This window comes from Chionomys nivalis, chromosome 9, assembly GCF_950005125.1.
Source record: "Chionomys nivalis chromosome 9, mChiNiv1.1, whole genome shotgun sequence".
NCBI lineage: Eukaryota > Metazoa > Chordata > Mammalia > Rodentia > Cricetidae > Chionomys > Chionomys nivalis.
The window spans coordinates 83116664-83140486 of NC_080094.1; the positions used below are offsets into that span (position 1 = coordinate 83116664).

Sequence of the window (23823 nt, forward strand, 5' to 3'; positions counted from 1 at the left end):
CATGATCTGCCGTCCTTGCTCTAGAGGAAATCAGGGCAATGTGTCAGTGAAGTCTCTCGTCTTGACCTGTGTTCTCAAGATGAGCAGAAACTCCAGCACAAACCCCATTCCCTTCGTTTCCCTTCACGGGTCACATGTCTCTGAAGATGTAAGAGGTGATGTCCCTAAATAGGTTTTCTACATCATGGGTCTGCCAGATAGTGCAGGTGCAAGATTAGTCACGACTCCAAGCCAGCCAAAGTCATTAAGAAAAGCTAAATTTATATTAAATTATCATAAAGCCCTAAAACACTGAACATAGTGGTTAAATAACTCCAGAAAGTCCAATCTCTCCAGTGAGTAATGTTAGAATCATTACACATGAGCATGGGAAAATCACTTCCATTAGTTTAGGACAGAGAGACTTTGCCCTTTGTACAGAGTAAATCAGTGCTCAAATAGATATTTCCTCAAACATGTCCTTTCTACATTCTGAACAGCCCAAGTGCAATAAGAACCTTGCCCCTTTCCACTCAGAAGGATGCCACACTCTTCTGGTTTTTTGTTTCTTTTCTCCCCTCCTTCCCAACTATGAATTTAAAGACTCAAATGCTGCCTCATTCACCGTGAAATGTCCCTATTTCCTCTTAGAAGTGGCACTGTATTTTTCTCAGTTGGTGTACTGGAAAAGGCCTGAGAACACGACTATTGGTTTGACATCTGTCTCCTGCTCCTATAACTGACCAGAAAGAATTTGATCTTGTCCTGTTTTTCATGCATATGCTTGGCTGCTGATCTCTGACTAGCAAGAACCATGAGAGACATTTTAAATCAGAAAAATTCTCCTAAGACCCTGTGCTCCACTCTCAGCTCCTGTCATTCTCTCCTGTTACCTTGGTTTCTAGGGAGAAGTGCCTGGACTTGCTCTGGAGCGGCCCTTACCGCCTCTCTACTCCTTGCTCACCACTTTGCGTCTTCATTGGCCCCCTCATCACTGGATTCTAGAGACTGATGGGGGCACAAGGCTAGGGTAGGAAAAGCAAACCTAGACTCTCCTTTCTCAGGAGTGAAGACATTTTAGGGCAGCACAAAAAGTCTCCACTCTGCTGAAAGAAGCCCTGGTACAAAAGAACATGAAGCAAGTGGTGGCACCTGGGTGTGGACACCGGCTGGAAGAGCTGGCATGGGAGCTTTTCCACCACAGAGCCACAGGTTGTCCATGAACTTGTGTCCCTGAGCACTTGAGAATTAACTCAAGAGTTTCAACTTCATAATTCTTCTCCTGAGCCCCTGGGTAACTTGTGCTTGTCTGGCTGCTCTTCCGACCATTTAGGAAAATGTCTAGTGATTCTCTGAAAGGCTGATACAGAATTCCTTCTCTTAGAATCTCCGAGAACGGGAGAGAGAAAGGCAGAAGAGTGAAACTCGGGTAGGACACTGTGCTTGACCTACGCAGAGCTTCTTAAAGTTCTTAGCGGTCTAGTCTCCAAGGCCCACAACCCAGTTAAAGGCTTAGGAAGAGTACTGGCCAATAGCAGCACCAGGAGGGAGTTCCTTTTAGTGAGTTGCCATGACAGGGGTCTCCAGTTATCCAAGACAGAAATGGCCCCAGACATTCCAGCAGGAGGAAGAGCAGCTTAAGACACACACACTTCACCTGTGTCATAGCTGACCAAGCTGTGACTCCTGAGTGAGAAAAATGTCCACTGCCAGCAATGGACAAAACACCAGGGCTCAATACCCCACAAAAGCCTTTCATAGTTTCCAGCTTCTGAGGCTGGAGGTTTCCAAACACCCAGACCAGCTGGGACGATTCTCCCTCTCTCAGCCTCTATCCATTACCTTTTACCTGTGACCTCCAGTCCCAGCCCCTAGTAGGCCAGTTTACAAAGAAACCATCCTATCAGCTGTGACAGGCAAGAGTCTTACATCATCAATTGCATCAGTACTGTGGGGTAGGCACAGAGGGTGCCTGGGGAGAGAGAGATGGAGCTCTATGCTGACCAGGAATCATGCTTAGCCCAGTTTCAGGGGGCCTAGAGTGCAAGAGGTGAGGCTCATGATAGACAGGTCTAAGTTCTTGAGATGCGCCCTCATTTCTTGTCCCCAGGTAGTTGTGGACTCAGGTGAGCAACAGGCTCTATGGGGGCTTAAAAGTAGTTTGGAGGAGGAGGAGGAGGATGAGCACATGGGACAGGGGCCTGCACAGGATCGGAAGTCCATAGAGAAGGAGTGGGCAGGCAGGGAAGAGAATGTGGGCCCTTAGACCTGGCTCTCTGAGGAGAGCTTGCGCTCATGTGTCCAGCCCGTGTCTGGCAGAGAGCCCCGTCTCTCTGGAGTGGCTGCGGTGCGGACGCTGCTGCACTCTGACGGCTCTTCTCGCAGCAGCTGCTCTGTCTCCGTGTCATCCAGGGAGCCAGAGCTGGCCTGGATGGACACTGTGTCTGTCTTCATGCATACGTGATCGCGCAGAAGGCCCCCCCGGGAGCTTCGCAGTTGCTTGAGGTCATCCCATTCAGCATCATCTCCAGAGAGGAGGCAAATTCCCTCTACAATCTTGATCTTCTCCTTGGTGTAATTGTGATCAGGTCCACCCTGGGGTGGAGAATGGAGACACGTAGTCAGTTGGCATTCTATAAATGATTTCATGGTAAGCTGAAAATGGAAGCAGAACTGAAGTGGCTATGGAGAACAAAAACCCCACAGACTGGTAGAACAATGTGGTCAAAGCAAAAATAAGGTCCCACCTAAGGGTAGCTGTGGTGATAATTACATTATCATGGAGGGAGGGGGGAACCATGGCTTCTGGTCCTACACCAGCCTTTTACTGGCTATGTTATCTCGAGCTAATTACTTAACACTTCTAAAACCCAGTCTTCACATCTGCAGCATAGGGGGATCAAAGCATCCGCAAGACCAATTGTTGTAAGGGTTAAGTGGGGCAATTCATGGGATGCAACTGTTGGAGGACTGGACACGATACACTAAAGCATGTAAGCTGTTGCTGTATTGTCACCATGCGTTGTTAATGGGCATCACGCTAAAAAGGAAATCAAAAGCAATTCAGTATGCATTTATCCAGGGTTTTAAGTTGTATCATATACTATTCTGTTGCATCATTCTTGTGGTTTATTAATGGGACATCATGCTGGCATAAGTAATCAAAAACAATTGGCAAAAGCAAGTCAGTGTGCATACATTAAGCATTTTTGTGTACTGTGGAATTCAACTTCACAGGTACTAAGGTCCTGCATTAGCAGATTCTACGCTAGGAGCTTGATGATGGGCTCTGCCTTCAATCGCGTGAAGAGACAGAGTCTGCAAGCACACATAGAAACTCCCATTCACCCAGCAACCCTCCAAGCTGAGCTTAGTGTGGATAACATGCAGGCCACTGCAAGTCCTCATCACAGAAATGCACTGGGTAAGTTGGGGAGAGGTGGGGTACATAGCAGTGGTAGTTCTGGAAACACCATTTTCTCTACACACAGAGCAACAGGTACCTGGAGTCAAGAGGAGATCAGAAGAGAAAGGGGGAAAGACTATCAGAAGGGTGAAAGAGCTGCTGAGGAAGAAGCAGACAAGAGAAAGAGGTCACACAGTTTTCTTTTTGTGGTAGTGGGATGGGCCCTAGGGCCTTGCATGGCCTAGCCCGTGTGTACTGCTGAGTCACATCCTCAGCCCTGTTTTCAGCTCTAACTGATAACCTCCATTATGATTCTTTTCTGGGACAGTCCACATTCCAGGAACTTAGAATCCTCAATAGTCTTTCTCAGAAATGGAGGAGAGGTTTCCAGTCCCCAGAACTGTAGGTAGTTTTGTGAATTATAGTGGCAGCTTTTTAAATACTTTCTGGATCCAGGGATTACCATGTATAGTGAGGGTCCAGCAGGGCTGACCTGCTAAACAAATCAGAGCAGACTGATAAGGGTCTTCTTAGGGGATAACTTGATGAAAGTTACAGGATATTAGAAGAAATCAAGTTCTATCGGATTAAGAAAACCTGACATCTTAGACCTCAGATCCCTGGCAGTAAAAAAGGACTATTCATTTCTAAATCAGTAAATAATTTTGCAAAGACTTAACAAAACATTTAAAAATAAAAACACATAAAATCTTCAGATTTCTATAAAAAAAATCTCTTAAAAGCTTAAGAGCAAGGATAAGGAAAAACTAGCCCTTCCCAAAACAGGTATTTGGATCAGAGATTAGACAAAGAAAAAGTTCAGGAGGGCTGGAGAGATGGCTCAGAGGTTAAGAGCACTGACTGCTCTTCCAGAGGTCCTGAGTTCAATTCCCAGCAACCACATGCTGGCTCACAACTATCTGTAATAAGATCTGGTGCCCTTTTCTGGTGTGTGGGAAGCAGAATGTTGTACACATAATAAATAAATTAATTAATTAAAAAAAAAAAAGAAAAAGTTCAGGAGCTTTTGGGTTTGGGGAGTAATGTCCATAAAAGCCCCCTTGCTTTAGAGGGGTACAGCTGCAGCACAGAGTCCCGACGCCCCCAAGGCGGAAAGCACCCGCACACCTGGACAATCTCTTTCAGGGAGACACATACTCATTGCTTTCAGACCTGAATCTTCTAGCCTGGCCTTTCCTATGGTCCCCCAAAGATTCTACGTTTACAGAAACCCAAGTCACACTCAGTGTTCTGTTCACTGTTATTTCAAAAATGGTAGATCAGACAGCACACGGCCCTTCCTTATCCACTTAGACAATACAGTCATAACTCCTCTCTCCTGCTCCCCAACCCCCAGAAAAACCTAAATAGGTAGTTCCATTGTTACCTCTTTCTTATAGCACAGTTGATTGTACATGGTTGGTTTGGGAACTGTTTCAATTTTCACTTCCTGAGTGGAAGTTCGATAGGAAGGGTTGCTGTAGGTCAGGTTTCCCATCCCAGGATCCGTGAATTTAGACCTTCTGCGTCTTCAAGAGGAAAATTTAAGCAGAATTAGTTGAGATCTTTATAGGAATGTTACTGGGGAGGATGTAGCCTGTGTGGGAAGCAGCTTCTCTGCAGGTCCCAGTGACCTACAGTATGACCCTGTCTCCTGGCATTCACACCCTTCTGAATCTCACCCCTCGAGTGTGGGCTGGAGCTAGTGACCCATTTTGTGTGAACCCATTATGCAAAAGTACTAGATACTGGATTAGCTTCCATCTTGAGTGGTGCATCCTATCTCCTTCCCTCCCTCTCTTTAAAGAAACTGCCATGTTGTCAGTTGTTTTCTAGAAAGGTCCACAGGCGAGCAGCACCAGAGAGGAGCTCCAACCAATAGCCAGTAAAGAACTAAATCCTGCTAACAATTATTTGAGTAGATTTGGAAGGATTTTTTCCAGTCAAACCCTGAAATAAGGCCGTAACTCGGCTGTTACCCAGACTGCAGCCTGTGAGAGCCCTGGAAGCCGAGCACACAGTGAAGACGCGTCCAGATTTCCAGTCCACACGGACTGTGAGGCCATGAACGGTTATGATGTGAACGCAGTGCTTTTGGGGTTACTTGCTATGCAGAGATGGGTCTTTGTCTTAACCCCACCTCCATGATCTACTAGCTAGACTATGGGTAGACATAACCTAATCTCTCTGAAGCAGGTCCTTGTCTGTAAAGGGAGGAGTGATACCTCTGTTACCGGGTGTGGGGCTAGGTTTATGCTCAAGCTGTTTTCATAAGAGGGGGGAACCTCAACTGAAAAAAATGAGTCTATAGCAGTGGTTCTCAACCTGTGAGTCGCAAGCCCTCAACAAACCTCTGTCTCCAAAAATATTTACATTATGATTTATAACAGTAGCAAAATTATAGTTATGAAGTAGCAATGAAAATAACTTTATGCTTTATGGTTAGGGGTCACTACAACATGAGGATCTGTATTAAAGTATCACAGCATTAGGAGGGTTGAGAACCACTGGTGTATAGGATCGGTCTGTAAGCAGGCAAACCTGTAGGGCATTTTTTTTTTTTTTTTTGGTTTTTCGAGACAGGGTTTCTCTGTAGCTTTTGGTGCCTGTCCTGGAACTAGCTCTTGTAGACCAGGCTGGCCTTGAACTCCCAGAGATCCACCTGCCTCTGCCTCCCAAGTGCTGGGATTAAAGGTGTGTGCCACCACTGCCCGGCTGTAGGGCATTTTCTTAGTGGTTGATGTGGGTGGGCCCAGCCCACTGTGGGTGGGGACCCCTAGGCTGACTGTTTAGGTTCTATAAGAAAGCATGCTGGAAGTTCAGTGTGGTGGGGTACCCCCTTAATCCCAGTACTCCAGAGCTGAGTTTGAGGTCAGCAGGGTCTACAGAGCAAGTTCCAGGTCAGCCAGGGCAACATAGAGAAACCCTGTCTCAAAAAATAAAAAAGCAAACAAGAAGAAAGCAGACAAAGATCCTAAGTTGAAAATGACGCATTGCGCCTTCTCCAAGTCGTGCCCAGCAGCGAGCAATGCCATGTCGACTATGTGGACTGAGAGGTTGTGTGGTTTGAAAGGAAGACCATTTCCAGATCCAGTGGCTGGAGGGAGAGGGTACGGAAGAAGTCAGCACCCGTAAGGGCTGAGGTTGTGACAGAGCCCAGTGGTCAAACTAGGCTGTGTGGAGGGGTATTCAGTGAACTGGGAAGCTTCAAGAGAACCTAGACAGGCTAACAGAGACCAAAGAACATATTACCCATAGAGCAAAGCTGAGGTTACCTGTACAGCATCAAAACTGCAATCACCACCAAAATCAACAGAATACTGAGGAGCCCACCGATGGCATAGCTGATGTGAAGTCCTTCACCTAGGAGAACAGAGACAGGAGACAAGCACTGATGTTGCTGGTGTAAAGGTGCCTTTTGTCTGAGGATGGTGAAGGGTCACAGAAGCAAGGAGCAGAGGATGGGCGGGAAAGCATCTCCAGAACCAGCCTTACCACTTATGTACTGTGACATAAGGCAAGATGCTTAACTTGAGTCCACATTTCTCATCCGTTAGACATAATTTGTGGAAACTGAATGGCGGTGCACATGTATACACATAAGTAGCCCCTCTAATTTATGATTTCTTTTTCGCTCATTCTAGCTACCCATCATCAATGACAGTCTGGAAATAACATTATAATGATTATCATTATAATGATTATATAATAATTACAATGAGAAATTAAAATCTTTGGAGAGAAAAGATCAATGATATTCATATAACTTTATTATAGTAGATTGTTAAAAATGTTTTATTGCATTATTAATCACTGTCACCTAATTTAAAAAATAAACTTCATCATAGATATTGTATGTATAGGAAAAACATAGTGTAATAGGATCTAGTACTACCTGAGGTCTCAGGCGTTATTAGTGAGTTTAGAATGTATCTTTCATGCATAAGGACCGTATGTTGATTGTTTAGTTTTGCTGTCAACCTGACACAGGATGGAGTCATTTGAGAAGAAGGAACCTCAATTGAGAATAAGCCCCCAATTGGCCTGTGGGGCATTATCTTGATTAAAGATTGATATGGGTGAGCCTATTCCATGGGGAGGGCAGTTCCACCACTGGGCAGGCATCCTAATAAAGGACTTATATAGAGAGCAAGCCGAGCAAGCCACGAGAAGCAAATCAGTAAGCAGACTCTCCACGGCTTCTTCTTTAGCTCCTGCCCTGACTTCCTTCAGTGGCAGAGTGTGACCTGAGTTACAAGATGAAATAAATCTTTCCTCCCCAAGTTGCTTTTGGTCATGGTCTCTGTCACAGCAGTAGAAACCCTAACTAAGAAAGGGCACCATAGTACCCCCACACACGTATACATGGCATAGAGTGCTTATCAAATGCCTGGCAGGCACACTGGAAATGGTGACTTTTAGGATTGTTATTTCTGTGGATTTAGTCAATGAAAAGAGTTGATGAAGACTCTTCACAAAAGCTAGGAGAGAAGTGAGTCCATAAAGCTAGGTGTGACGGTGTACCCGCTAGGTGTGACGGTGTCCCCAGACTGTGATCCATAAAGCTAGGTGTGACGGTGTACACTGTAGTCGCATCACTTGGAAGATAAGAGGCAGGAAGATTCAGAGTTTGAGGCCAGCACGGCCTACATGCTAATAAATAGTCTGTTTCAAAAGCAGATAAACAGGACCTACCTGGAGCAGCAGGTACAGCCTCATTGGAATGTACACACAGGCCCAGCTGGGCATCCCTTTCAGAGCATCTGTGGGGCATAAAAAACAGACATGAAGGCTTCTTGTATGCAAACAGATCCTCACTGTCTTCCAGGAAAGGAGGGAAAGGCTGTGAATAGGGCTTTTGGGCCTGACGTAATCTATCAGGGAGTCAGGCTCAGCAGGTAAAGGTAATTGCTGCCAAGCCTGATGACCTGAGTGTGATCCCGGGAATCCACACGGTAGAAGGAGAGGACCAACTCCTACAACTTGTTCTCTGACCTACACATGTGCTGGAACAAGTGCCCCCAAATGGAATAAAAATATAATGTATTAAACCAGGCATAGTGGCACAGGCCTTTAATCCCAGCACAAGGGAGGCAGAAGTAGGTAGGCAGACCTCTGCGAGTTTGAGGCCAGCCTGGTCTACACAGGAGCTCCTGAACAGCCAGAGATACATAGTGAGACCCTGGGGGGGAGGGGAAGACCAGTATTTCCCAACTGCTACGCCATGCTTAAATATGTTTTCAATTATGTACATTTAAAAGTTGCAGTTTTAGAGTGAGCTAGACAGAGTTCTAAGGACACCAATTCAAATCTTTCCTATACTACAAGAAAGAATGGGAAACAGCTGCTAACCATGCAAATCTGATTGGTTATCACAAGGTTAAAAAAATTGTTTTTCTTGTCTCCATTGTCTCACAAGGGAATAAGCAAGACACCCAGAGGGAGTGCCCAGCTAGTGCGCTTGTAGTGCTCAGCAGGTAACGCTGGCATATTATGACAAGCAATTGGGGGCACCGCCCAACAGCCTGGAGAGGAGACCTACAGACAGAACACAATGAATCTTCAACTGGAACTCCACTGGGAAAGACCTGAGGATGTGCATACGGTGAGTGACTGCAATCCCAGCACTTGGAGCTTCCCAAGTGTGAGGGATAGCCTAAGCTACACAGTGACCCTTTCTGAAAAAAAACGTTCAGGCAGAATGGATAGGAAATTGTCAAAGAATAAGCAAAAAAATTAAAGAAATACTAGGTATTGTTATTATTGTTTCTTCAATTGTGGGACACATGCACATAAAAATGGCTTTAATAAGAAAAAGAAGAGGAACCTTTTTTCTTTTAGCACCTATGTTCTGCTTAGTCATGTGGGATAGGGTTTCTCTATAAAGTTATATTCCAGCTAACACACTTAAATAATCAAAACATTTATTACCACAGGCTAGAAAGAAATAACAAGGGAGGTGATGCAAGGCTTTAATCATAGTACTAGAGGGCAGAGGCAAGTGGATCTCTGTGAGTTCAAGGTCTACAAAGAGAGTTCCAGGACAGTCAGAAAAACCCTGTCTCAGAAAACAAACAAACAAAGTAGCAAGGGGCTGAATTATATGAACTTTAAAAAACAAACAAGCAAACAAAACAACAACAAACAAATTAAACAAAAAACAAAAACAAAAAAAAGAGGATCCAGCCGGGCGGTGGTGGCGCACGCCTTTACTCCCAGCACTCGGGAGGCAGAAGCAGGTGGATCTCTGTGAGTTCGAGGCCAGCCTGGTCTACAAGAGCTAGTTCCAGGACAGGCTCCAAAACCACAGAGAAACCCTGTCTCAAAAAAAACCAAAAAAAAAAAACAAAAAAAAAGGATCCAAAGAGATATTGTTCTATGGATAAGGTTCTTGCCAGGTCTGAATTTGGAATCCCAGCACCAGCATAAAAGGCTGGTTGCCGCAGCAAGAGCAGCAAGCGCCTGTGACCCTGTGCTGGCCTGGAGGAGGAGCCCTGGAGCTTCTGGCCTAGACAGCTGGTGAGAGCTAAAGTTAGGGAGAGACCACGTCTCAAAAATGTGGGAAGCAACTGAGAAAGAAACTGCACATTACCTCTGGCCTCCACACGCACATAGAAACACGTATGTACACACACAGGAAGAAAAAGGTCTGAGGAGGGTCCAGATGTTTTCCAAATAAACCTAGAAATTAAGTGTAGCTCAGTGCTGGGGTACCTGCCTAGCATGTGTGAAGTTCACTCTCTAGCATTGTGAAAACAAAAAGATTCTAAGGAAAACATAAGATTAAAGATGATGGATAGCATTTCAAAGTTAGTCAGAAAGGCACAGGGTTCCAGCTGGATGTTATCTTTTAGTCCAGATAAGTTAACTTGTAAGTTATCTTGTAGACAGAGAGAGACAAACCAGGGTTTTCCAGCTGCGGTGCCGCTGTTGTAGGAAAAACATATGATCGCTGTGCCATGAGACCGAAGGAAAATGAACAACACAGAGGAGTGCATTTAGGAGTCTCTAGAAAACCGGTTTTCAGCTTCTTGGCCTCAGAAATGAAAAGAGATCGGGAACCGGGAGATAACTCAGTGAATAAGAGCGCTTGTTGTGCTCCAGCACCCATGTAAAAAGCTGGGTATGACTGCACAGTCACACCAGATGATGCTATAACGCTACCAGTGGAGGGCACAAAGACAACTACTGGTCACCATCCTAGCCAAAAGTTCAGTGAGCGACCTTGTCTAAGGGTACAGAAATAGAGGATGCGTGATAGCTATCTTCCACACGTGCACAAATGACATTCACAAGCATGCACACGAATACACGCATACATACACACACAAATAAATAAATAAGATTGCCAGGTGGTAGTAGTGCACACCTTTAATCCCAGCACTTGGGAGGTAGAGGCAGAGGCAGGCAGATCTCTGTGAGTTTGAGGCCAGCCTGGTCTACAGAGCTAGTGCCTGGACAGGCTCCAAAGCTACAGAGAAATCCTGTCTCGAAAAGAAAAAAAAAATTAAAAATGAATAAATAAATAAATAGAAAAAATAAATGGGGCCCAGCAGTGATGGCATACAGAAGTGAGAGGCACTTCTGTGACTCTGAGCCAGCCTGGCCTACAGAGGGAGTTTCAGGACAGTTAAGGCTACACAGAGAAACCCTGACTTGGGGGTGGGGGTCATTGCAGCAATCTACAATTATAAACATCACACCATGTCCCACATAGGAACTAGTGGCTGATGATGTGATCTATCTCTCATCTGCCAGATTATGAAGCTGGGACAATGCTCTTTTACTAGTAAGGTATGGTGATCTAAATCCTGTATCGACCTGACCCTACTTACCTTCCTTCTGCCCCCTCCAGAGACGTGTGGGTCCTGGTGGTAGAAGAACGCAAGGTGGCGGGCAATGTGTTGGGCAGCACTGGGCTCTTCTCACTCATGCTGGTAGCTCTGGGAGCAGGAGGCACTAGACCAGGCACTGCAGAGAAAAGATTGCAATGGACGGCTCAAAACCTATCTATGGTTCAAGGGTAGCAGCTACAAGTCTTGACAGAATATTTTAGATTCCCTAACCTCAGGCACTATGTTTTATTGCTATAAATTAAAAACAGACTCGGATTTAGTATTAGTGATTCTAGATAAAATCACTGGCTCCCAAGGATTAGGAATAGAGATGATGATCTCATGATCTCTAGCAAGACATCACAAGCCCAGGGTTCTGTTCTAATAACTGCTGGGCCCAAGCATCCAGCTCATTTATATTATGTCACTATGATGCTACCTAAAAGGACAGAGTTGAGGCTGCCAATCCCATCCCGTTCCACAAGCTGTGTTGTTCCAGGGAGAACTCACCAAGGGAGCAGGCCTGACTGTCTGGCTCATCAGGACAGGCACACACAAAGTCAGAGGCTCTGGCAAAGCAGAGATGGGTACAGCCACCATTGTTCACACCACAGGCATTGGTCCCTGGAGGCAAAGCAGATGCATCAGGTCTGAGACAGAACGGGAGGGAGTTCAGGGATACCCCATTCCTAGGACAATAGGGCAGGAAGGTGATAACCACAAGGTTTTCTCGTGGCTCTAATTATGTTGGCCACTAACAGTCCTTGGGGTGACCAGAGCCAGTCCCACTGATGGAGAGGAAAGGGGCTCAGTTCCCGGGGGCCCACCTGTCTGCCGCTGAGGGGACACTACGATGATATCCATGAGTCCCTCCACATTGGCCAACACCGTCTCCTTGTTGCGGCCCGAGTACTTGTCAACACGCTGGATGGACTTGGTTTGCCAGTCTGTCCAGTAGATCCACCTGTCCTGCTACTCAATAAAGAACCCAAAAGAAGAAGTATTCAGCAGTCAGATCCCAGCACCCCTTCTCTGCCTCAGTGTGTGCTCTCTGCTGAAATACATTCTGTCTCTGATCCCCAGGTCAACTCTATGCACCTTCTGTGTATGTGTTGATCAATGAATAAAGAAGCCAATGGCCATGGAGCCGCTAGAGGGAAAAGATGCAAGCCCACAGCTAGAACCTTGCCGGTAAAGCCACAGCCACGTGGCAAGGTGTATATATATATATATACACACACATACATATATATATATATATAGAGAGAGAGAGAGAGAAATGGGTTAACCAAAGATATAAGAGCTAGCTAGCAATACACTTCAGTGATTTAAATAATATGGTTTCTGGTTTTTTTTTTTTTTTTTGGAACTAGCTCTTGTAGATCAGGCTGGTCTCGAACTCACAGAGATCCGCCTGCCTCTGCCTCCCAAGTGCTGGGATTAAAGGTGTGCGCCACCACCGCCCGGCATAATATGGTTTCTGTGTGGTTATTTTGGGTCTAAGTGGCTGGGAACGAACGAGCAGCTTCCCTCAACACAGGCCCAGATATTCAGGAAGTCATCCCGAATTCACGGAGTATCCTCTCCCCTCCATGTTGTTCTGCGTATGCAGGTCCTTCACATGGCATTGGCAGTCAGCAGTGAACTGCTGGTGTTTCTGTCCGCTCCACCCGACTCAGTTTTGTCTGACTGTTTATCTTCTTTGTGTTTGTTTATAGAGGCAGGCTCTCATATAGCCCAAATTGATCTCAAACTTGCTATGTAGCTGAGAATGGCTTTGAACTCCTTCCTAATCCTCCTGCCTCTACTTCCCAAGTGCTGAACCAATAGGTACGTCTCGCCAGGCCTAGCTATGGTTTGTGTTTTTGAGACTTTGTGGCTCAGGCAGACCTCATACTCAAGAACCTCCTGCCTCTCCCCCCTAAGTGCTAGAGTTATCCCAATCCAGTTCATTTCTTCAAGAATGTGCGTGGCTCATCTGAGTCTGCAGATCTACATTCAGTCCTTTGTCAAAAGAGTGAAGGGCTCACTACCCAGCAAGTAGGAATCCAGAAGTCCACGCCAGCCTTTCCTGGTTTGGTCTTTTTGTTCAGTGCTCTGGCTCAAATACTCTGCTTATTTCTGTGGACAGTTTCCCCACCATGCATTTCGTTGGTGGTAAGATTCTCAGTCAAGGGGGAAAGGGGAAATGAAAGCATCATTCTCCTTCTCCTCGGTGGTGCACTGTTAGGGATTCTGGAGGACACTTGTAGATTGAGAAAATACGTCCATTATCAGCCTTTCATCAGATAAACCCAGACAAAACCTTTCTGGCTGGTAAAATCAAATGCATAACGCAGGGCTGGGCATGTAGCTCTGGGGCAGAGTGCTACAGGTTCAACTCCTGGCATCAGAAAGAAACAATGCGGGGCTGGAGAGATGGCTCAGAGATTAAGATCACTGTCTGTTCTTCCTGTCCTGAGTTCAATTCCCAGCCACCACATGGTGACTCGCAACCATCTATAATGAGATCTAGTGCCCTCTTCTGGCCTGCAGGTAAACATGCAAGCAGAACACTGTGTAAGTAATAAACAAAGAAATCTTTAAAAAAAAAAAAAAGGAAAGAAACAATGTAGAGTGGATGATGTTTGTCAAGTAGGTAGAATTGAGTGTGTCTGAGGTAGCTGGGCACAGCTTTCACCAATGTCTGTGCTGACTGCAGAACACGTGACCAGCTGGCTGCCTCCTGCTCCTGCCTTGGGGCTTCTCTGTTGCACGGACCCTAAAGCTGTCAGCTGAAACAACCCACAGCGTAGGACCCATAGGGCAGTTTCTCAGAACTGAATATTCCTGGGCCGACGCGTCTATAGTCGGAGCCCCAGCACTTGCATCTAACAGCTCCTGAGCCAACTCTGTGCACCTCTGAGAGCCATGTCTTCAAATGATAGAACTTTGAAGTGCAGGGCCAGAATAGCAGAATACTTAGAACCCCCAGAAAACACCTCAGCCAGGGAGGTTTCGGTACCTCTCTCTTGAACCAGTACCTGTGTGAGGGCAAAGGGGTGAGACACGTGGCTGACCAGGACCTGCCGCAGCTTCCCATTGAGGTCAGCACTCTCGATCCGGTCCAGATGTGCATCTACCCAGTAGATCCTGCAAAGAAAGAGAAGGGAAGCAGATGTGTGCAGGGCAGCCCAGTTCTTCCCATAAGGGCCGTCTGTTCCTTCCTGAGCTGCACTGCCCTGTGAGTCCCAGCTGAGGGAGGGAGGGAGGCTGGAGCTGCGCTGCAGAGACACGGAGACTCTAGTCATCTTAGAGGAGCCCCCCAGCCTCTCGTTTGACATTTTGATCACCCTTTGGATCCTGTCTAGAAATCTAAGCCCACATTTCTAAAAATGGCCTTCAGAAAGAGAGCTCAGGCCATGTGGTCCTAACCAATGTTAAAAGAAGAGGATTCTTGACCAGCTCTCCAGGCGACCTTAGTTCTTTTCCTCTGCAGGCAGGAAGGAGAAGCCCCTCCTCTGCCCTTCCTAGTTTCACATTTGGGATATATATATAAAATCTAGAGGAAGAGTTCAGTTTCAGAGCTTGTTGCTTCCTCAGGTAAGTAACAAATCTAAGAACCAGCCCATAAATGGAAAACAGGACACACTCTGTTTACTAAAGGTCCTCCAAGATTTGTAAACCAAGGAGTCCAAACCCCACAGAGGGCCCAAAGCTGGATTCAGCAACTCCTGCGCTAAGACTGTATAGTCTCATCCCTTCCGTAGTTTTCTCTTCCTGGTCTCCTAAAGACCTATCCATCTTTTCTTTTCCCCATGTCAGTCTCTGTCCTCTCTTTGACCCAACACATTCCCAGGTGGCTCTTTGGGACAGGGCTCTCACCTGCGGGTATCATAGTCCAAGGTAAGGCCATTGGGCCAGCCTAGGTCTGTGTTGATGAGGACCTTCCGCTCAGAGCCATCCAGGTTTGCGCGTTCAATCTTGGCAATGTGGCCCCAGTCTGTCCAGAAGAGGTACCTAAGACACAATGGTGCCATTGTCACAATGCATGGGGAGATGGTGCCAAGAGGTCGACACAACATAGTGGGTAACAATTCACTAATTTGTAAACACCTTCCGGGAGCTTCTCTCGTACCAGGCCCTCCTGCTAGACATGAGCTTACCCCTTTCTGGGGAAAACGGCAATGGCCCGGGGCTCGTCTAGACTGTTGTTGATTAGCACTTTGCGACAGGAACCGTCCAGCCGGGACGCTTCGATGGTATTTCGACCTGTATCTGTCCAATACAAGTTTCTGGCAACCCAGTCCACTGCCAGGCCATCAGTGGTCTTCAGGCCATGCCCAATAACAGTCTCCATGTTGCTGCCATTCAGGTCTGCTCGCCTTGGGACAATACAGGGTTACATGAGTAACCAGACCAACCAGAAATAATATAATACCCTGAAACTTACTGTAAGCTCCACAGACAGGGATAAAATACATTCCTCAGCACCCGGCATGATAATTGCTCAATACATGAGGAATGAGTGTGAGTCCTCAGAGTGTTTCCTGCAAACTGGAAGTGGCAGGCGGTTTGGATGCATGTTTTACCCCAGGGGAAATTAATAATTGCTAATATGGCTTTGTGAGAACACAAGGGTTGCTACCTGGGGGTGGTGATGAGACAGGGAGAGTAAGACTAGGAGTGTAATTCAGTGGTAGGGCAGTGGTCTTGGGTTTGGTCTCTGCTATGGTAAAATCACTTGTATAACATATTTTTGAGTTGTGTTGAAATAAGAGAAGTAAAGAATAATAAAAAGAATGGCAAAAATTGACTCAAAACAACTTTGTAAACCAATTTAAAACTTAATATTGGGTTAAGGTTCCTATGCTGCAATATAGATTCCAACTTTTCATCTACCTTAGGGGATTCTTAGAGTCCATTCATGGCCTGGCACTGTTCCCAACTTGGCTTTATGGTTTCTTATTTAATATATCTGGTTTCATATATGTATATACACACAGGTAGATATAGAGATAGATATAGATAGATAGATAGATAGATAGATAGATAGATAGATAGATAGATGGATGGATGGATGGATGGATGGATGGATGGATGGATGGACGGACCGACGGACGGACGGACGGACGGACGGACAGACAGACAGACAGACAGACAGATATGTTTATGAGAAGGTGTCTCATGTAGCCCAGGCCTCAAACTAGCTCATTATATAGCCAAAGATAGCCTTAAACTTCTGATCCTTCTGTCTCTGCTTCTCTAGAGCCCACTTTAGCAGCACTGGGAATCAAACCCAGGGTTTTGTGCATACTAGACAAACACTATAAACTGAGGCACGTTCTGTTTACTATGTTTTTGAGACAGATCGCCATATTGTCTGGCTAATGTTAAACTCACTGTCTTCCTGCTTCAGCCTCTCTAATGCTGAGATTATAGAAGGGGAAATACCATAACCAGCTCTGTTTTTATTTTTTGAGACTGGACCTTGCCCATGTTGACCTCAAACTAGTGATCTTCCAATCTCAGCCTCCTGAGTAGCTTATAATCATTAAATCAACAAGCAAGCAATAGAAGTATGGCATCCTGTGAAATGGGCAGGACTACAGCTCCGTGTCCCCTGCCGGTCTCAGTGCCGCTCATACCTGATGACATCCAGGAACACATCTGTATAGTAGACCTTTCCGTCCACACTGTCATAGTCCAGGGAGATGACATTGTTGAGCCCAGGGACAGGAACATGCACATCTGTGTGATCCTCGGTGTCCAGTGAGATGCGGCGAATGGAGCCTCGGCTGGAGAAGAGCAGGTAGGTCTCTGGAGAGGGGTCACAGGTCTTTCTGTCCCCCTTCAGCTGGATGCCAGTGGGGCAGGCACAGGAGAAACCAGAAGGCCGAGGTAGACAAAGGTGGGAACAGCCACCGTTTCTCAAGCCACACTTATTAAAACCTGGAGAGAGAGGAGCAGTGAGCTTTCACACCCAGCCTGGGGGCTGACAGACTCTATCATAAAGGAACTAGTTTCTTATGGCTGGCTGTTCACTGCTTCTAGTGACAAGATTCAGGGTTAGACAGAAGTGTGAGGCAGAGCAAGTATCTCTGGGAATTCTTTGGAGGTAGCAGTAGCATAGACCTGTGGTACCAGTCATACCTAGAGGGGAAAAAGACTTATACTGGACATGGGCTTAGAAAGTCTCGCTGATTGTAGTAATTCTGTGCCCTGGCTATAGCCTTCTGTTGCTGTAGTCCCAGAAGTGCAGAGGCCCTGACTCAGAGCCCCAGGGGTCTTCTCACCCAGTGGCTGTGCCCGGTCAACAGCTTGGATGTCCATGAGGCCTGGCAGGTTGGACCTCACCAAGATGACATTGCTACCGGTATTCTTGTTGGCCCGGTGGATGCTACGGGTCTGCCAGTCGGTCCAGTAGATATAGGAGTCCAGCAAAGTGAGGCCATATGGGTGCTGTACTGGTGACACTAATGTATGTCGATTGGCACCATTCAGGTCGGCTGCCTCAATTCTCTGTGGAGGAGATTGTAGGGAGGTGGCTATTAGTCTACCTGGAGCCTTTGCTGAAGATCCTCAGCAGATCTCTTCTGTCTCCTGAGACTCTCGGGAAGCAGGGGCAGGGCTCTCACCTCAGTATGGGCGTCAGCCCACAGTAGCTGGGAGCTGGTCTTGTCCACAGTCAGTCCGTTAGGCCACCCTAGGTTGTTGTTGATGAGGACAGTGCGATCTGAACCATCCATTCCAGACCGCTCTAACTTGGCATTCTCCCCCCAGTCTGTCCAGTACATGAACCTGGTTAAGGAAACGAAGCAGCTGGTTATCCCAACAGCTCCCGTATACTGTGAATACCGGCAGTGTGTCAGACATCCTGTGAGTTCCTGCAATATGCCAGACACTTCACAGGCATTACCTCACTTTGCAAGGGTGGGTGACAAGGTCTGCACTTTTATTGTCCCCCTTGCTTGATAAGGGAGAAAGCTGATAAGGATCAGAAAGTTCAAACATTAGATCCACAGTGAGGAAGCCACTACACATGAAAGAATTTAAATCTTGGTCTTTTTGTGTGTGTGCACATGAGGCTTGAGGCCAGAGGTGGATGGTGCTCACGTGCTACCGCTTTTTCTCTTTGAGATCAGATCTTCTGAACCTGGAGCTCACTGGCTGGCTGGCAATCTCCAGTGGTCCTATTTCTGCCTCCCCAGTGCCAGGGTCATAGGCTCATATCTGGACCTGGCTTTCATGCTAGGGTGGCAAGCACTCTGCCAACTGCCGCATCTCCCCACCCTTGAATCCTGTCTTCTGACGGCAAAGCTCATCCTTTAAAGCTGCATGCTATGCTGACGCAATGAAAGAAGCTGCAAGGGAGGGGAGGAGCCCTGGGTCAGAACTTAGTCTACAGTGACCTCCGGGGCTCACAGTGCTCCTCTGATACATTTCCATAGTCCCAGCTAAGCTTGGCGCACTCAGCAGTCCAGACTGATACAGCCAGCTCTCACCCCATTTCATGGTACAGTACAATGGCCCGGGGACTGTCAAGGTTCTGCCACACCAACACTTTCCGCATAGACCCATCCAGGTTGCCGACTTCAATCCGATTTGTTCCTGTGTCTGTCCAGTAGACCTTCCGTCCGATGGCATCCACCGCAAGTCCATCTGTGGTCTGCAGACCTATAGGACGTCAGAAGAACACACTGACCCCCGCCTTCAGGCAAACGGGATATTCCCCAGTGTAGCCAGTCAGGTGGCCCTTGGGTTGAGGGAAAGGCTCACCTGTAGTGATGATGTCCTCATGCTGTGAGCCATCCAGGCTGGCACGGCTGATCCTGTGCAGCGTACTGTCTGACCAGTACACTCTTCCTGAGAAGGAAGGCTTGACTCAGTCCAGGCCCTGCCTGCCCGGAGCCTGATCAAAGACCCCATAGTCCCAACCTGGGGAAATGAATGGGTGGAGGGGGAAGAACGGCATAGGAGGGCAGCTCTTGGCAAGGACAGAAGGAGCAGAAGGCAAAGGTGAGAGGACAAAAGGACAGTGACAGCTTTTGTTGAGGGAAGAAGGGTCACACAGACCTTCCAGAGGGTCCACCCCAATGGCAATGGTGTTCTTCATAGTCATGTTGATTGGGACCACCACATCAGCAAAATAAGGGATGTCCAAGGAGACCATGCGTACATCAATCCTCCTGGCGAAGATGAGGAAACTGTTCATGCCTGCCCAGGTGGAAAGAGAAGGAGGGAGATAGTCACTCTAGTAGAGGCACTAAGAGGATTTGGAGGTGGGCAAACCGAAGCCCAGAGCCTCACACTGTTGGTCTAGTTGTGTGATCCTAGGCAAACCACTGAAATTACTTAAGCCTTGGTGTTCTGTTCTATACAATGGCCATAGTAACAGGGTAACTATAAGCATCCAAAGAAGTAATGTGCATACATAAAGCACTGAGAATTAGGTTCATACACATGCATAGGTGGTACTTCCTTCTGGAGGGTGGGAGAGCTTGAAGGGGTTAGGCTGGCCTTGACCTCATTGTGTGGACTCCTGATTCTCCCAAGCGCTGGCATTACAGGCATAGATCACCTCTATTATGGAAGGGGGTCTGATAAGAAGACTCGGGGGGTGGGGTAAAGGTGGTCGCCACCAGGCCTGATGCCCTGAGTCCAGTCCCCAGGACCCATATCGTGGGAGGAGAAAAGACTCCCTCAAGTTCCCACACACAGACACACAATATTAAGCGTAAGTGTGATAAAGAGCAGTATTGTAACAGCAGCCCTCTTTGAAGGACCCTTTTATCATGAAGCTTAAGAAAAGTAGAAAAGGGGCCCAGAAAGCTTCATTTGCAAGTTGAGAGGCACTCAGCTTCTTTAGGAAGTTGGAGTTCAAATGCAGTCTACCACACGGTATCACCTAGGAGATACCTTGACCTCCCTCCCCCAACATCTGGGTATCCAGGCCTTACTTCTGGGACACTCCCATAAGAATGATACCTAGGTCCTGTTGCTCACAAAAGTCGCACATCTTTGTCACACATCTGCACACAAGTCTGTGCAAAAAGAAGTGAAGAGTCTTGTTCTGAACAAATCATCATATTGTAGTTTGGCAACAGCTGAAACTGTTGAGACAGGACATCTTTCTCCTAACAAGATGGCCATAAGGAAACAGACCCTGGTCTCCATCCCGCCTACCTGCTTCTCCACTCTCTCCTCTAAGCTCCTGGGAGCAGCAGCACTCACAGATCCCCAGAACATGTCGGAGGATTCCTGCAAAGGAGGGACAGCCCCTTCTCCACACAAACTCACCTGGGGAACATGTCTTGCCATCAATGAGCAGGTTGATGCCCGTGGGGCAGGTACAGCTGAAACCGCTTGGATTTGGGGACCGGAGACACAAATGGCTGCAGCCACCATTCTCCACAGCACACGGCGTTGTCACTGTACAGGGCGGGGAACTATCAGTGGAGCAGGCTAGGGCATAAGGCGGCTGAGGGAGAAGCTAGCAACTGCTGATGGCTGCTCACCTGGAGGCCTCTGGCGATGGAAGACATGAATGTCCATGAGGTTCTCTAGGTTCTCCTGCAGAGTCTCCCGGTCTAACCCAGTCTGCAGGTCAGCACTTTGTATACTTTTGGTCTGCCAGTCAGTCCAATAGATGCGCTGTCCATACAGAGTCAGCCCGAAAGGGTGGGGGAGCTGACTTCCAATCAGCACCTGGCAGGCCCCAACACTGGCATCACACAACAGTCCATGGAGCAGGCAAGAGCTCAGCAAGGTGCCTGCCAGCACGTGTTAGCGCCGAGCTGGGTACTGTTAGGTATTGTGGTATCATTTTCATGGCTTGGCTCAAATCACAAAAAGAAAATGAGCAACTTTACAGCATTCACAACCTTGATCAAGTAATCAAAATAGATATCATAGTATCTACAAAAGAAAGGGAGTTTTCCTTTTTGAAAATGGAAAGACTGACTGGCAAGACAGCTCAGTGGGTGCTTGCCACCAAACATGGTGACTTTGAGGGTCAGCCATGATAATCTAAATCTGGGCAGAAAGGAAGTTCTTTACTTCCTCCAACCATTATCAGCTGGGACTCTGGCCATCAATAAATGTAAATGGAGTCTGGAGTCTCAATAGTTTACCCTGAGACAATGCCTGGCAGGCTGAGATTACCTGACCCCCACCCAAGAGCAGACCATTCAAAGGAAATTCCTGGCATTCCAATCACTGTAAATAGAAACACCTGCCAGCACTTCACCAGGACACCCTAGACAAATGTCAGCCAATCACGGGTCCTGAACCTCAGAGGCTCCTCACCCCCACCTTTACTACTATAAAAACCCAATTCTAATTGAGCTCGGGGTTCTCCGGATATTCCGATATGTTGGACATGTGGAGAGACCGAGTTTGCAAACTTGATTAAAATAAAGGCTCTTTGCTTTTACATACGGGACGGATTTGGGCATAACAGTGACCCGAGTTCAATCTCTGAAATCCACAGAGTGGGAGGAGAGAATCTTGTAAATTGTCATCTGAAACCACACACGCACCGTAGCACATGCACACACACACACACACACACACATTAAATAAATGGTGTTATTTTAAATAGGAAGTTTAAGAAAGTCTGAGGGTGGTGGCGCACGCCTTTAATCCCAGCACTCGGGAGGCAGAGGCAGGCGGATCTCTGGGAGTTCGAGGCCAGCCTGGTCTACAAGAGCTGAGTTCCGGGTCAGGGACCAAAGCTATAGAGAAACCCTGTCTCGAAAAACCAAAAAAAAGAAAGAAAGTCTGAGGAAGGAACCAGATCAGAGGGTAAAGAGACACAGAGCTGGGCCTGCTGATACAGGTCTATAGTCCCAGAACTGAGGAAGATGCCCAAGTTTGAGACCAGCTTGGGCTACATAGCAAGACCCTCAGAGAGAGGGAGGCAGGGGTCACTAAAGGCAATGGGTTATTCTGGATTAGATATTGGGATAGGTCCATATTCCTATATGGTGTGGTAGCCAGGCTCTGAAGCCATAGGCCCCACTGAGGATGGTCAAGCAGCCTACCAGGCAGGCCTTCGCAACCTAACATAAGGTCAGGATGTTGTTGCCCCTTTATAATTTGGAGGATGCCTGATAGAAATGCTGATTCAAGCCTATGTGACAGCTAGCACCACAGCAGACAGGTAGTTGTGGATGTGACTGAAAGCCATTCTTCTGGTTACCTAGGAGACAGAATGCTAATGTATTTCCCCTAAGTTAGGTTTTGGTATAAAGACTGTTAGGAGAATAAACAAGAAAAATTCTTCAGGATGTGAACTCAGGACTTCATGAGGGACCATTAAAAATCTCCCTCCCGATAAAGCCATGTGAGTTGTGTCTTTATTCCCACGCCTCCACACCGGTCCAGAGAGAGATAGTTTATGTTGGGGTCTGGTCAAGAGAAATAATTGAGGGTCCAGGCTAGCATTGGACCCCGACATATTAGGGTAAAAGAGAAAACAAAATTATTAAAAAAAAACAGTCCTGAAGAAACTGGTAATGAAATTAAAGAGTGTGGATTATACAGCAGTATGCCAATATTATTTTAATTCAATTATTTATATTTTTGTGTGTGGTTTCTGTATGGGTACACTTCACAGTATGAGTGTGAAAGTCAGGACAGCCTTGTGTGTGTGTCTTTGCCTTCCACCAGGGTCTCTGTATTGTGCTGTTTACAAGCTCGTCTCTGCCTCCCACCTCACTGTGGGGTCCTCAGATAACAGACACTCATGTTACTCTGTACATTTTTATACAGGCAGCAGGATTTGAACTCAGGTCCTCACGGTTATATGACCAATGCTTTTACCTACTGTGTCATCTCCAAACTCAGTTTCACCACGTAAGGTTCTTGTTCTTAAGAAATATGCGCTGGAATATTTTGGAATTATGCCAAGATTTCTCCAATTTAATCTCAGATGATTCAAAAAAATAACTGTGTATGTGTGTTTATATTTGTGTATGTGTGTGGAGAGAGATGGGAGAGGGAAGGAAGAGAATGAGCATGGTATAGGAAACATGGCAAAATATTATTCCTCCTATACTCTTGCCAATTTTTCTTAAAGTTAGAAATTATAACAAAATAAACAATGGCAAAGGAGAGGCAGCTCAGTCATCAGCCCAGCGTACAGCAGGTGGATGATCACTGCTAGTTGCAATGGATATTAGGTGTGTGTGTGTCCAGTCCACACTTCACACTAATTCCTAGTTTGCTTGAATAATCAACCAGCAGCTCTGTGTCCCCTGTGGCTACAGCATCTTTCCCACGCTGGTCCCATCACCTCTGGGTCCCCCTAGCTCCTGTCACCTGAGAATGCTGCCCTGGGGGCTTCCAGAGCTGTGAGAAGACAGTTTAGTGCCACTTTTACCTTCCTCCTGCTGCCATCCAGCTCAGCAAACTCAATAGTCTTCATGCCAGCGTCAGCCCAGTACAGCCGCTGGGACCCATAGTCAATAGCAAGTCCATTCGGCCAAGTCAGATTAGAAGAGATGATGACTTGACGGCTGGAGGCATCCATGCCAGCTCGTTCAATCTTGGGACTCGCACCCCAGTCCGTCCAGTACATGTACCTAGATATAAGCAAGGGGTTCTTAGACTTCCAGTTAG

General features: G+C 46.9%; 1 protein-coding gene across 1 annotated transcript in view; it reads right to left on the reverse strand.

Annotated features, from left to right (window-relative positions):
* Window positions 1-241: 241 nt before the first annotated feature.
* Window positions 242-23823, reverse strand: part of Lrp4 (LDL receptor related protein 4) — a 53729-nt gene continuing 30147 nt past the window's right edge. Inside the window, exons 20-38 of the mRNA XM_057780636.1 lie at window positions 23585-23786; window positions 20718-20907; window positions 20500-20631; window positions 19276-19416; window positions 18979-19065; window positions 18705-18876; window positions 17838-18000; window positions 17496-17721; window positions 16848-17151; window positions 15366-15584; window positions 15085-15219; window positions 14244-14352; window positions 12048-12192; window positions 11731-11844; window positions 11221-11356; window positions 8081-8148; window positions 6661-6748; window positions 4773-4914; window positions 242-2574 (exon numbers count right to left, since the gene is read on the reverse strand). Of these exons, the coding sequence (XP_057636619.1) occupies window positions 2242-2574; window positions 4773-4914; window positions 6661-6748; window positions 8081-8148; window positions 11221-11356; window positions 11731-11844; window positions 12048-12192; window positions 14244-14352; window positions 15085-15219; window positions 15366-15584; window positions 16848-17151; window positions 17496-17721; window positions 17838-18000; window positions 18705-18876; window positions 18979-19065; window positions 19276-19416; window positions 20500-20631; window positions 20718-20907; window positions 23585-23786 (3106 nt within the window). The 3' untranslated portion in view covers window positions 242-2241. The remainder of the gene's footprint in view (window positions 2575-4772; window positions 4915-6660; window positions 6749-8080; window positions 8149-11220; window positions 11357-11730; window positions 11845-12047; window positions 12193-14243; window positions 14353-15084; window positions 15220-15365; window positions 15585-16847; window positions 17152-17495; window positions 17722-17837; window positions 18001-18704; window positions 18877-18978; window positions 19066-19275; window positions 19417-20499; window positions 20632-20717; window positions 20908-23584; window positions 23787-23823) is intronic.